The 12,843-nt window shown below is 50.7% G+C and overlaps 4 protein-coding genes across 4 annotated transcripts; 2 read left to right on the plus strand and 2 right to left on the minus strand.

Moving 5' to 3' along the window:
* Positions 1-645: 645 nt before the first annotated feature.
* Positions 646-5,355, minus strand: K444DRAFT_549450 (uncharacterized protein; the record flags this gene model as incomplete). The annotated part of the gene is made up of 3 exons (XM_024876458.1): positions 646-1,915; positions 2,980-3,005; positions 4,249-5,355. 3 exons carry the CDS (start codon positions 5,353-5,355, stop codon positions 646-648), a joined length of 2,403 nt encoding a protein of 800 aa, XP_024726400.1.
* Positions 5,356-6,053: 698 nt separating this feature from the next.
* On the plus strand, positions 6,054-8,742 carry K444DRAFT_623043 (homoaconitase). The gene is made up of 2 exons (XM_024882225.1): positions 6,054-6,072; positions 6,122-8,742. Exons 1-2 carry the CDS (start codon positions 6,064-6,066, stop codon positions 8,522-8,524), a joined length of 2,412 nt encoding a protein of 803 aa, XP_024726401.1. The 5' UTR covers positions 6,054-6,063; the 3' UTR covers positions 8,525-8,742.
* Positions 8,743-9,933: 1,191 nt separating this feature from the next.
* K444DRAFT_649059 (uncharacterized protein) lies at positions 9,934-11,015 on the plus strand (the record flags this gene model as incomplete). The annotated part of the gene is made up of 4 exons (XM_024885534.1): positions 9,934-10,105; positions 10,154-10,367; positions 10,414-10,527; positions 10,574-11,015. 4 exons carry the CDS (start codon positions 9,934-9,936, stop codon positions 11,013-11,015), a joined length of 942 nt encoding a protein of 313 aa, XP_024726402.1.
* Positions 11,016-11,086: 71 nt separating this feature from the next.
* On the minus strand, positions 11,087-12,302 carry K444DRAFT_300887 (uncharacterized protein). Its single transcript, XM_024871716.1, has one exon. It carries the CDS (start codon positions 12,119-12,121, stop codon positions 11,240-11,242), a length of 882 nt encoding a protein of 293 aa, XP_024726403.1. The 5' UTR covers positions 12,122-12,302; the 3' UTR covers positions 11,087-11,239.
* Positions 12,303-12,843: the final 541 nt, after the last annotated feature.

Genomic DNA, 12,843 nt, shown 5'->3' on the forward strand with positions numbered 1-12,843 from the left:
AAGGAGCCCCTCCTCCTCCAACGACGAAAAGAGGTATGTTGAGAAGCTAAAGATTATCGCATCGGCACAAATGGATTCCGACTTCGCAAACGACATGCTTGTCCTCCCAAAGGAAATGTTCTCCGCCGATTCGGAGACTGGTGCCTCAGACTTCGAGTCCTGACGGGGAATATCCTACTTGGAGAAGCTTGAGACGGTGGTGATCAACTGGGTGAGCAAAGATTGCCCGCTGACGAGCTTTTGTCAGATGAAAACGAGTCTGGGGACCGGAGGGACTGGGCTATGAGAAATTTCGTCAAGTCTAAGCTGGCGACAGAGAAGTATTACGGCAAGGTTGAGGTTCCGAAGGTCGTCACTCTGAGGCTGGAGAGGCAGGATGAGGAGATTGAGAGTATAAGATAAGAATCTTTTGTGGAACAACCCAACCCGGTTCAGATCTTCCTGGGCCGAGACAAGCAAATGCAATTGGCAGTGAAAGACCATCATTCAAGCAGGACAGTGCACAAAGAAAAGGGTATTGATATTCGCACCTTCCAAACCAGCTATGCAATGCCACATCTCGCCATGCCGATTAATGAACTCCACAAATTCCAAACTTCCAACTCCCCTTCCAACTCGGACAACATGCACGCACCACACCAATACTCAAACACCTTTCTTCCTAAACAACCTCTTCGTTCCACCCACTTTATCCATCTCCCCAAAACTCGACTTCCTCTGACTCTCTTTCATGCTCTCCCTCTCCTTATTCCTTTTCTCCTTCTCCGCGCTTGCTTGTCGAACCTTCTCCTTCATACTCTCAACCCACTCCTGATCCTTCTCACTAATGGTAACCTTCTTGCTCTTTGGGCCTGCAAGACCCAGGCTCGAGTCTTCCTCCGTCCAACTCAACCGCGAGCTACTTCTGAACGATGGCCCAGTGCTGGTAGAGCTCGCTTCGCTGCCTGCTGCCGAGGGAGGAGTTTCGTAGGAACGGCGGTCAATGCTAGGCAAAGGGGTCGAGGGGTTGCGGATATCGTTTGCACGGTACTCAGATTCGCCAACCGACTTACGGGTTTTGCGGATGTTGAGACTGCTACCAGGCCGATCAATTGATCTTTCGAGAACGCTCTGCGGACGGGGGACTGGGCTGTCTCTCCCATTGCCACGGATTGTGGCAATTGAAGAGCTGTTGGAGACGACTCGTGGCGGCAGATCTTGGATCTCGACTCTGTCGTTGTCGGCTGCTGTTCGTCGGCCGTGGTGGCTGGCATATTCTTTCAGGTACTCGCCGAGATCTGCCCATCCACCGCCAACGCGGACCATGACTCGCTCTCCGTGTTCTCCTACAAGTCGGACGAAAAGCTTGATTGGTGCTTCGCCTGTGGAGCGCGATAAATGATAAAGCTTGATCTCGGGATTTCCTGGCGTTCGTGATCGGTGGTTTGTCTTCGAAAATGCTGGTGCAAGAGTAAATGAAGGAGTGGGTGCACGTGAGCTGGTGCTGTAGTTACTCATACTCGAAGTTGACCGAAACGATGGAGTTATAGACCGGCGAATCTTCTTTGGCTGGAGGGTGTTTGTTGAGAAGGGATTTGCTTCAAGTTCCGATGTCAGGCGGATCCGTGCAGGAATGGATTCCAGCAGCGTGCTGATTTGCTTCTGGAGTTGCTCGTCGCTGCTAGTCTTCTTGGGACTCGACAGTGGTGCTGGAGATACATCGAGATCGGCAAATACAGGCGGTTCGAGCGGGGTCAGAGGCCCTGTTGGATCAGAGGGAGAGAAAGGAGGGCTCTGCTGCATCCTCAATGAAGGATGTTTGGATATCGCGGCGGCCGGAGGTGAGTCTGGAGGGCTGTAGTCATAGGAGTTTCCATTTCGAAGTCCAATGCGACCAGCTGTTGGGGACTCGTCGACTTCTGGGAAAGCCTCCAACCTCGGTGATGTGGGGGAAAGGATGGGAGAAGATGGTACATCGCCGACTCGACCATTTACAATCGTAGGCGTATCAGAGGAGATACTACCACGATGGAGGTCAGGCATCGAGATATCTTTGATGCCATTACCGATGTGTACGGTTGAAGCTTTGTGTGCAAGAGCGGGGACTGCAGATTCCTGAAGTGGTATATCTAGGGTCCCTTCGTTGCATACTTCACAGCCATCCCTTATAGTACTTATCTCAGATGATTGGACAATCTTCTCTTCGCGAACCGGCGACGACGCAATTTGCACTTCCTCGAGCGCCCGTGCAATATTGTCAGACGACGTAGGAGCCTCACTGCCATCCATGGTTGGCACCGATTCCCTAACCGTCAATCGGCCGGACAATGTCAAAGGGGACGTCAACAGAGTGATTGATCCACCCATTCCGACTGGAGATCGCGTGGCCCTGACCGGTGAGACAAGAGGACGGAAGTACTTAGCAGGTTCTGCCTCTCGGATCTCTGGACTTGGATCCGTTGATGGGTAATCAGCCACGACAGATATGTTTCTGCTGTGGCGCTTGGAACGAGAGCCATCAGTCTCCAAGTTTCGCTTACGGGTTATGCCAGGGGAGTGCATGGCAACAAGGGGAGAGGTTTCGGCGTCGGTATCTCCAGGGGAATCAAAGACGATCCATTCCGTATCATTTGACTTGCCCATGCCGGTATGCTCGCCTGTTTGGCCATAATCAAGAGGAGGCCTTGTGGGAGACTGCGGCACAGAAGCTGCCTCGCGAGGTTTGAAGATACCATTGAGCTGCAGTGACTCGCGCCTCTTTGTCGAGTCCGAAGAACTAGGACGTTCTTGACTGAATAACTTGGGCGTTGATGCTCGACGAATGAACTTTGAAAATGCTTGACTAAAACGAGGAGTTCGGGGACTTTTTGAACCTCCGTTATCATCCGGTTCAGTAATTGGCGAAATCCCAGTTTTGGGTGTACCGGGCGTCGATGGTGATCGCTGTTGGGGAGGTTCAAAGTGGATTGGTGAGGCAAGAGATGATTGTTCCGGGACGACTTCATCATGAGGCTGCTTGATAACGTCTAGATCAACTCCGTCATATTGGGAACCCGGAATCGATATCGAGGGGTGTGAAGAGGGCTCGGACTCTTCACTGTCATTGCCGTCGAAGGGTGAAATTTTTGACATCTTGGCAGAGGTGCTTGACGACTTCGGAAAAGCAGATGCCAAGGCAACCCCGGCCCCGACAGCAAGCGCAGGAAGTGCTACATTAGATGCGGATATACCCATTTCGGTCTCTTTAGGGGGTTGAACTAGGTGGAGCTCGGGGCTTTTGACAAACATCGCTTCTCGCTGCTTGGCTGCCTGGGCTTCAGTCTCCGCTTCTTGGGTGGCTTTCAATATGGCAACTTCAGTGGCTCTTGCGTCTTCCAGTTCCTTCAGGGATTGTCCGCTCCTCGCTGCAGCTTCTTCGGATTCTTTCAAGGCTTGCAGTCGGGCCATTTCAGCTTCTTCGGCTTCCTTCTGTGCTTCCCGTCTGGCGATTTCACTGTCCTCGGCATCTCGTTGCGCCTTTTGTCTTGCTCGCTCAGTCTCCTCAGCAACGATCATGGACTGGAGTCTAGCCGATTCTTCTGCTTCCCGCTGCGCCTGTTGCCCTGTCAGCTCCTCAGCCTGTTTCTTGCCTTTTCGTTTAGCTCTCTCAGCGGATTCTGCTTCTTCAGTTTCCTGCTGGGTTTTTTGTCTTGCAATTTCTGCATGATGTGCGTTGGCATTCTTCAGCACCCGCAGTTTTGCCATTTCATCTCCTTCAGCTTCTCGTTCCGCCGTTTTAGCAGCACATAACTCCTCCGTTTCCTTCTCGGCTCTCTGTCTCGTGAGATCTACATTATGAGCATCCTCCATATCCTGGAGGGCTTTTCGTCTTGCTCTCTCGGCTTCCTCGGCCTCTTGTTCGGCTTTCAGTTTCGCAGCTTCAGCCACCCGTACTTCCTCCGCTGCTTGCTGGGCCGCTTGCTTGGCAATTTCAGCATTGCGAGCGTCCTCGGCATCTTGCAGGGCTTGCTTTCGAACCCTCACTGCCTCAACCTCCTGTTCAGCTTTCAGTCTAGCGGTCTCAGCAGCTCGTGCGTCCTCCGCTTCCTTTTGAACCTTTTGGCTCTCAATCTCTACCAGACGGGCATCCTCGGCGTCTTTCAAGGCTTGAACTCTTGCTCTTTCAGCTTCTTCGGCCACTTGCTTCGCTTTTTGTCTCGCGTTTTCAGCTGCCTGGGCTTCTTCGGCTTCCCGTTGTGCTTTCCGTCTTGCCGTTTCTGCTTCCTCGACAGCCTTGGCAGTAACCGCTTCCTTCAACCTCCTGGCCTCCTCCGCCTCTTGCCTGGCCCTCGCCATCTTGGCCCACTCCCCCTGTCTGACCTTTCGATCGCCAGCCACAACCCACTCGCCATAGTCCTGCTCGATTGTTTCCATCCGATCCAACCAACTCTCCGGTAGAGTATCTTCCCTTCCTTCCAATGTATCCAGCATGTAATCCAAGTTCTGGCCCAAAGATGTAACCTTGTCTTGTAGAACTTCCCTCATGACACTGAACGTTTCTCGAGACAAAGTAATATCCTCCCCATTCTGACTTCCTGGATTATTTATTGTGTTCCAACCACTTTTCAACGCAACCTCTGCATCTTCCAAGGCTTGCAATAAAGGAGGCACTTTCCGCAGGACCGAAAGCCGAATAGACCAGACATCCATCAACCGCATCAATCTGCTGAGGTTTGGCAGTGCTTGTAACACTGTTGCCGTAACTATCGCTGTAAAGTCGTCCATTTTGGTGTACGAAGAGAGAAAACTTGGCATCGGAGCATTGGAAGCGGATGAGGAGGGTCGAGACTTCGCAGAGAAATGGGTATCCAAGACCTGGCGCTTGATTTCCTCCACATTGAGCTCCTCCATATCCGCCGTGATTTCATCAAGACGGATCTCGTACCGCAGGACTTCTTTTGAAAAGAGGCCACCCACATACTCTGACTCGTTCATCTCTGGAGTGCCAGTGCCATCCTCCTCGTATTGGTTGGTGTTCCCATCCGTACGACTTGACAATTTCCGTCTCTTCGCTGGTGGAACCTCGAAGCCCAGCAAGCCGCCTTCTGCTGGCCATGACCAATTTGAGAGTTCGTCCACCCATTCTTGTATGTTCTTTGAAGCCAACGCCGCCTGCAAGCCGAACGCTTGTTCCGACGGGGTTGCGTTTTCGATGCTGGCTCTTAAGCGGCCAGAGGGGTTCTTGAAGGCTTCGAGGGTTGTTGCGGGGGTTAGATCGGCGAGGATATCGTCTACGGGTCGTTGTCGAGTGGGGGATCGCGAGGGAGTACGCGTGTGCAGGCTGGGAGGAACAATTCGAGGGACGACGGGCGAGGAGAAGACTGGAGTGTCTCCCATGGTGGTTGCTGTTGGTTAGTTGATGGAGGCGTTGCTGTGATGTCGGCGCATTGGCTCACAAGGCCAGAGTGAGTGAGCTTTCTGAAGATAGAGGGGATTCCAGCATGATACAGGCGCGCAGTGAATGGCAATTTAGGTCGTTTGAGATGCTTGTTCATAGCCGCTTAGTCGTGGACGCGGGCGCTCGCAGCATCGTGTAACTGGAGGTGCCTGGAACAAAGAAATGGATTTCGAGTGCGCTATGTCAAGATAGAGTATCGCGGCGGCGCAGTGTAGAATAACGAGTGAAATGCAATAGGAGGAGAGATATTGTACAAGGAAATTCGTCCACCGAGGAACGTGCTGTAGATAGATTCGCTTCCTTGGCGATCTTTATGCATCAATCCGCGCTAATATTGAGCAGGGGTCAGAAGGTTAGGCAGGAGAAGGGACAATTTTGTGAAGAATTTATTCCTAGTAATTTGAAGCGAAGATAGATTCTCTCAAGAGGCAAGTAGACCATATAGTCCTGTGATGAATTCAATGTCAATATTGACTTTCAACTGATGTTAGAGAACTTTTTTAGCTGCATGTCCGATCGCGGTGTGGAGTAATCTTGTGCTCAAATCCAGCCAATCAACGCGAGGCAAATTAAGGCCAGGAAAAAGATAATCCGGGGAAGAAATTCTTCTCCGATCAACACCAAGACTTTGGGTCAATGGCCACGAGATGATAACAGTGAGCTGCCCAATTTATATCCTCGGTTCAATGCTAATCGCACATTCAGCAACGACTCGGTCTGCAAGGTCTGCGGGCCAGAACATCCCGCAATCTTATCCCTCTTCGAACCCCACGATTAAGCCTCCGGGCCCTCACATCCACTGCACAACGATTCCAAGATGTGTTCCACGCGCAGACTGAGGACCCCAATACCTCTGCTATTCTCTCCTCCCTAAAGACGCCCTCCAAAATCCCACAAACCCTTACAGAAAAAATTGTCCAACGGTATTCCCTTGGCCTCACAGAGGGCAAGGTGGTGAAGTCCGGCGACTATGTCACCCTCTCCCCTTTTCACTGCATGACCCACGACAACTCATGGCCCGTCGCCTTGAAGTTTATGTCAATCGGAGCCTCCAAGATCCACGATCCCAAGCAAATTGTGATGACCCTCGACCACGATGTGCAAAATAAGAGCGAAACGAATTTGAAGAAGTACCGACAGATTGAAGAGTTTGCTAAGAAGCAGGGTGTGGATTTTTATCCTGCTGGGCGAGGAATTGGACATCAAATTATGGTGGAAGAGGGATATGCGTGGCCGGGCACAATGACAGTTGCCAGTGATAGCCATAGTAATATGTATGGAGGTGTAGGTTGTCTGGGCACAGCTATGGTTCGGACAGATGCTGCGAGTATATGGGCTACGGGCAAGACGTGGTGGCAGATTCCACCGATTGCGAAGGTCACGTTGACGGGTGTGCTGCCGAAAGGAGTTACAGGAAAGGATGTCATCGTTGCGCTCTGCGGGCTCTTCAATAATGATGAGGTCCTAAACCATGCGATTGAGTTCACGGGAAGTGAGCAGACTATGCGGACTTTACCTGTGGATGATCGACTCGCGATTGCGAACATGACAACGGAATGGGGTGCATTGACTGGGTTGTTTCCAATTGATGGGATGTTACAAGCATGGCTGAGGGCGAAAGCTACAACTTCGGCGCTGTTCGATGGCAAAGATACTCGATTTACACATACACGGATCGACCACTTGATCCAGAACCAACTAGTGGCCGACAAGGGAGCTACATATGCCAAATCCCTCTATCTCAACCTTTCGACCCTCTCGCCCTACGTTTCAGGCCCCAACTCCGTCAAAATCGCGACCCCATTGCGAGACCTCGAAGCCAAAGACATTAAACTCAACAAGGCGTACCTGGTGTCTTGCACCAACTCCCGAGCATCGGATCTTGCAGCTGCTGCCAAGGTCTTCAAGGAGGCATCGGGATTCGGCAAACCTGCCACGATTGCTCCAGGCGTGGAGTTCTACATTGCTGCAGCCTCTATACCAGAACAAGAAGCAGCCGAAGAAGCAGGGGACTGGCAAGCTCTTCTCGATGCTGGAGCCAAACCTCTTCCAGCTGGCTGCGGGCCCTGCATCGGTCTTGGAACTGGACTCCTGGAGCCCGGAGAAGTTGGAATCAGCGCCAGCAACAGGAATTTCAAGGGCAGAATGGGAAGCCCGGATGCAAAGGCCTATCTCGCCAGCCCAGAAGTCGTCGCTGCCAGTGCTTTGAGCGGGAAAATCAGTGGCCCAGGATGGTACGAGAAGCCTGTTGGTGTTGAGAAGGTTGTTCTCGGGGAAGGAAACGGTATTGCAGACGAGGACAGAGCTATCAGCATCGAAGAAGCTCTAGACAAGTTGATTGCCCAAGCAGATTCTATAATTGAATCTGCCGAGCAGAACATTCTTGGCACGTCAACAGCAGCTGAGGAAGAAGTGGACGACAAAGCATTAACAGCAATTCTCCCTGGCTTCCCAGAAAAGGTAGAAGGGGAGATCGTTTTTTGCGACGCGGATAACATCAACACCGACGGTATCTACCCTGGAAAATACACTTACCGAGACAATGTCTCTGTTGAGAAGATGGCAGAAGTGTGCATGGAGAACTACGACCCATCGTTCGGATCCATTGCCCGAGAAGGTGATATTTTGGTGTCTGGATTTAACTTTGGATGCGGAAGTTCAAGAGAGCAAGCTGCGACTGCAATCCTCGCCAAGAAAATCCCCATGGTTGTATCCGGAAGCTTTGGAAATATTTTCGCAAGGAACAGTATCAACAATGCGTTAATGGGTGTCGAAGTCCCGCGGCTGGTGCAGAGACTGAGAGAGCACTTCAGCTCCACCAATATCAAGGAGCAGATTGATGTGAAGGAGCCAGCTGAGAATAGGGAGAGTTTGGACAGCCCGCCACCAGCGCAGCAGGCAAGTCCAGTGGAGGAGAAAGTATTGACGCGCAGGACGGGATGGAAATTTGTGTGGGATGTGAGGAGAAGTAAGGTTTCCGTAACAGAGGGGGAAGGGGGCGATACCTGGAGTCAGCAGGTCGGGGAATTGCCGCCGAACGTGCAGGAGATCATTGCGAGGGGTGGGCTGGAGAAGTGGGTTAAGGCTGAGATTGCGAACTCTTCATGATGATTAGAGTTTCGCGAATGTAGAATACGGTACGGTAGTTTTGATAGAAATGGATCTGTACCTCTGCAAGATCAAGCTTCTGGTACGCGTTCCCGTCCGTCACTCCTCACATGCTCGATTCTCGATCGCGTTTCTACTCTAAGATGATGCGGATCCAACGGCAATTACTCACTTACCCGATTCTTTTGTCATTCCAAATCCGGCCAATCTATCAGAGTCCAAAGATAGGTAGGAAAGAATTTTCTGGCGGATGGATATTATTTTCGCCTGAACAATGGAAACGGCTCATCCGTCGGCAACTCAACTTCCGCGCCCATCCCTCTCTCGAACCTGGCAAATTATCATCAGCGCCTCTTCAGCCCAACGTGGCTAAGTTCAGCTTGGGGAATCAAGCTTAATATCTAGCGCCCAATCGAACGAATGAAAAGTGCTTGATTCCCAAATCATCCCGAACTGGAATCGCTGATGACGAGATCGATCTGCCGGAATTGGCATAGCGTGGCCGTACAGATGCAGGGTCTGCGAGGATCTTGTCCAGCCTCACTCCATTCCTATAACTTGGGTTGTACTCTGATGCATGTCTCTAATTGAAACAACATGGCGGTATGGCGGTAATCTAGAAACTATGTCTTATGGTACGGCAGCATCGCAACAGCACATCCATTAGTACAACTTCTACCTCCAGGCCGGAGGCGTCGAAAAGACGTTCCAAACCAAGCTTTTGTGGCCCCGCTTTGCTCCATCCATGACCCGTCCCGTTTAGCTTGTCCATGAGAAATTGATTCACTTCAATTGACTGATCAGAATAATACTGCTGAGGTCATTTCCCGATATCAAAATGAGCTAGACACGTAAGAGCGTTACTCGCGGAGACGCAGATCAACTTCAGGCAAATCCGCACCTCTAACATTTAAACACGGGGAATTTCAACTCTAGCGCGATCCAGACGTGCCTCCTCCAGAGCTGAATCCCTGCTAGACACCACTCCGGGAGATGGGATTCCCGTCCAGCCCAGGCACCTCTGCCCCTGGCTACGAATGACGAGATGCTAATTTGATCACTGGCACCAGTCCCGAGCTATTTTCACCAGCTTCGCGAGTCGACACGCGGAGTGAACGGTGACCTTCCATTAGTGGCTCGCACTTTCCTTGGAGCAGACTCCTTTTCCGCCCTCTTGCTCAGCAAGAAGTAATCCCCCCAAGCGAAGATGGATGGCACCTTCCCCCCCTTTGTTCCTTTGTTCCTGCCCAAATAAAGCACCTCTCGCCCATTCCTTGTTGATTTCCTTCTTTCCTCTCTCCATCTCTCACCAACACCACCCATTTTGCATCAGCATTTGCCACACTTGCCTCACCAAACCAAAGCAAATACATTCCATACTCTCCTCGCTCTCGAATATCATCGCAAGCATGTTTTTCAGAACTCTTGCCCTCGCGGCCACTGTTGGCTCTGCTCTTGCCCAGCGTCCTGCAAACATCTCCATCTGCGATTACTACACCACTGCTCTATTGAAGAACAACACCGCGGCGAACCAGAAGACACTGTTAACTCTCGTCGTCAACACTGCAGCCATTGGCAACTGTAAGTCTTCTTTTTTCCATCGTCGAGCTACTCGCTGACAACTCGCAGATACCCAGCCAAACATCGGCATCACGGTTCCAGGTATCCTTGCTCCCGCCATGGTCAATGGCACCGCAGTCAACCTCGCTCCGTATTTCACCGGCATGTTGGCGTCAACAAACAGAGGTGGCTCGATGGGTATTTCCGTCAACTTCCTTGATGGAGGTGGAGCTACCCCCCTCATGATGAACATGCCAGCCAACGACACAAGCTCAAACCAATAGCAAGTAGTCCTACCCCAGAATGACACATGGTCTAACGTTTGCCAGCTTCCTCATCAATCATCTGTACGAGTACTTTGGTGTTCTCCTCGGCTGCTCCATGCAAGGAGGTGCTGATTATTCTGCCTACGAAGGCGATGCTTCTCAATATGAAGTCCATAAGTACGTCCTTTCCTTATTTACTTCCGGCCATGGCTGACAAGATCAGGTTTATGCAGCTATCATACGCCGAGGTTACTTATTTCATTGAGCAAGTGGGCATGTCTGCTGCTTCTTTCGGTGTCGCGACCGAAGATGTCATGTTGGTTGGAACGGCTCTCATGAACGCATTCGGATACCGTTGCGAGCCTCCAATGACCATCGTCCCAGCACAAGGTCCTCAACTCCAGAGCATCTGCGATGATGAGACCTGCCCTCTCTCACCCAACGCCACTTGCGCTTCCTACAACGGTACCATCCCGAAGCCTGGGAACGCCACGATTCCCGGATCAAACTCCACCGCCACCTCGACTGGCTCTGGCAGCAAGACAACTGGCGGAAGCACTGCTACCGGCTCCGCTCCTGTAGCTACTGTGTCCACAGCCGCCGGTGCGACCGTTGCTTTCAGCTTCGCAGCTGTTGTTGGTGGTTTGGCGGCTATGTTCTTGTAGGAAATCGTTGCTGATTTGGACTGTAAATAGTATTACGGAATGCGGATAGCATCATTTCGATGGAGATGGGGCATTGAGGGGTTTTCGGAAGGAGAATTGAACCGTCATGAGGAACCAATGGCATGGAAAGCCAAGTAACTATACCACGGAAACAAACGTAATTGATAATGTTCCATCCATCTGGTGCTTCCCTCGTGCATCTGAAGGCAGATAATGGTTCATGGTTATGATCGATCGCCCCGGTTGGGGTCTGGTCGTGCCCGTGCCTCGTCAGCAATCATCTCCATTTTTCCTGCCGCATCAAGAGCAACCTTCCTTGTGTCCTCGCCAACCTCACGCATCTGCCCAATCTCCCTAAATCGGCGTTGCCAAAAACTCCATTTCTTAACCGTCACCTCCTCATTCTCAAAAACCTCTTTCCCAGCAATCAAAATCCATGCAGCAGCGACCGGGGCGCGGAAATCAAGAATCTCGACGGGGCCGCCTGCTGGATTCGGAGTAGGGTACGGTGGTTCCGCAAGCACATCGCGGAACTCGTACAGCGCGTAAAATGTGAAGTCACTATTCTTACACAGCTTTAAGTGCGAAAGATGCGCCGCGAAGTGGTGAAACGAGACCCATCGTCCTCTCTCCCAGTCGAAATTCGGATCAGAAGGTAAGATCTCTGTGTTGATTCCATTTACCTCTTCCAGCGCGAGTTGCTTTAGAAATGGCAGGTCTTGCCAGAGTCGCGATTCGGTGCCCCACACGGACGCGATGCGGTCAGATGAGAGGGAGGCCAGGGATTTGATGAAGTGGATTAGGAGGGGTGAGGAGGGGTGGGTAGAAGGCACTTGGCACGCGAGGTCGAGGAATGTGTCCCAGAGGTTCCAGAGGAAGTTTTCGGGATCGGCGGTTGTGGGGTCGGGAACGGTGGTGGCATCTTCGGTTGTTAGTTTTGTGTAGAGGGCGTCTATTGCGTGCGCGGTAGAGAGAGGTGTTGGCTGTGTTGCGGAGGAGGACGGGTTAACAAGGGCGGTGATGAGGCCAAAGACTGCGACGCAAGTACTGGACGGCTCGAAGTCGCCGTATTGTTTGATTTCAAGATTTAGGTATGGAGCCGCCATTTTTACTATGATGTTAGGGGAGGGGAGGATGTCAAGAATGGTGAAGGAAAGATATTGAGTTTTGAGATGTGGATGAGGTCGCGAAAACGCCACGAGGTTATTATTAGCTCATGGCTTGAGCAAAAGCAATGCTGTTGTACAATCCAACATATTGCAGGGGTGGTGTTCTGAAGGTTCTTGTGTAGTAGGCTCGTATAATTAATTGTCTTTTCTTAGTGAATATTAGATCGAACGATTATGGCGTCACGTGCTTCTCCCCTATTCCCACCCCTCGGCTCTCGGCACTAGGGTTGCTGGGTTGTATCATTACCCGTAATAACGTAAAAAGGTTCCACTATTACGTATCGTAATGAGCTTTTATCTTTACAGCACGTATACCCATATAAATATAGATCAGGAGGTTTAATTAGCCTATTTCAGGGCATTAAAATCGAAGCTATTCAGGAAATCGTCTACTTATATAGGGCCCTCCTATTTCTGCCTTATAATTATATCCTTATTAATTACTTACTGGGCTTTAGTAATATTAATTTCTTTCAGTCTCCTTTTCCCTAGTACTAATATAGGAATTATAGACTGAAATAAGCCTTAAAAATACTCTGCTATTATTAAATTATTCTCTAAATTAAATATTATACCTTATATAATATCTTTATTAAATATTATTTCCAAATTCTTTTATAATACCCGAGTATTAATATATATAAAAGAGAGCTTATTAA

This window comes from Hyaloscypha bicolor (genome assembly GCF_002865645.1).
Source record: "Hyaloscypha bicolor E unplaced genomic scaffold K444scaffold_191, whole genome shotgun sequence".
Classification (NCBI taxonomy): domain Eukaryota; kingdom Fungi; phylum Ascomycota; class Leotiomycetes; order Helotiales; family Hyaloscyphaceae; genus Hyaloscypha; species Hyaloscypha bicolor.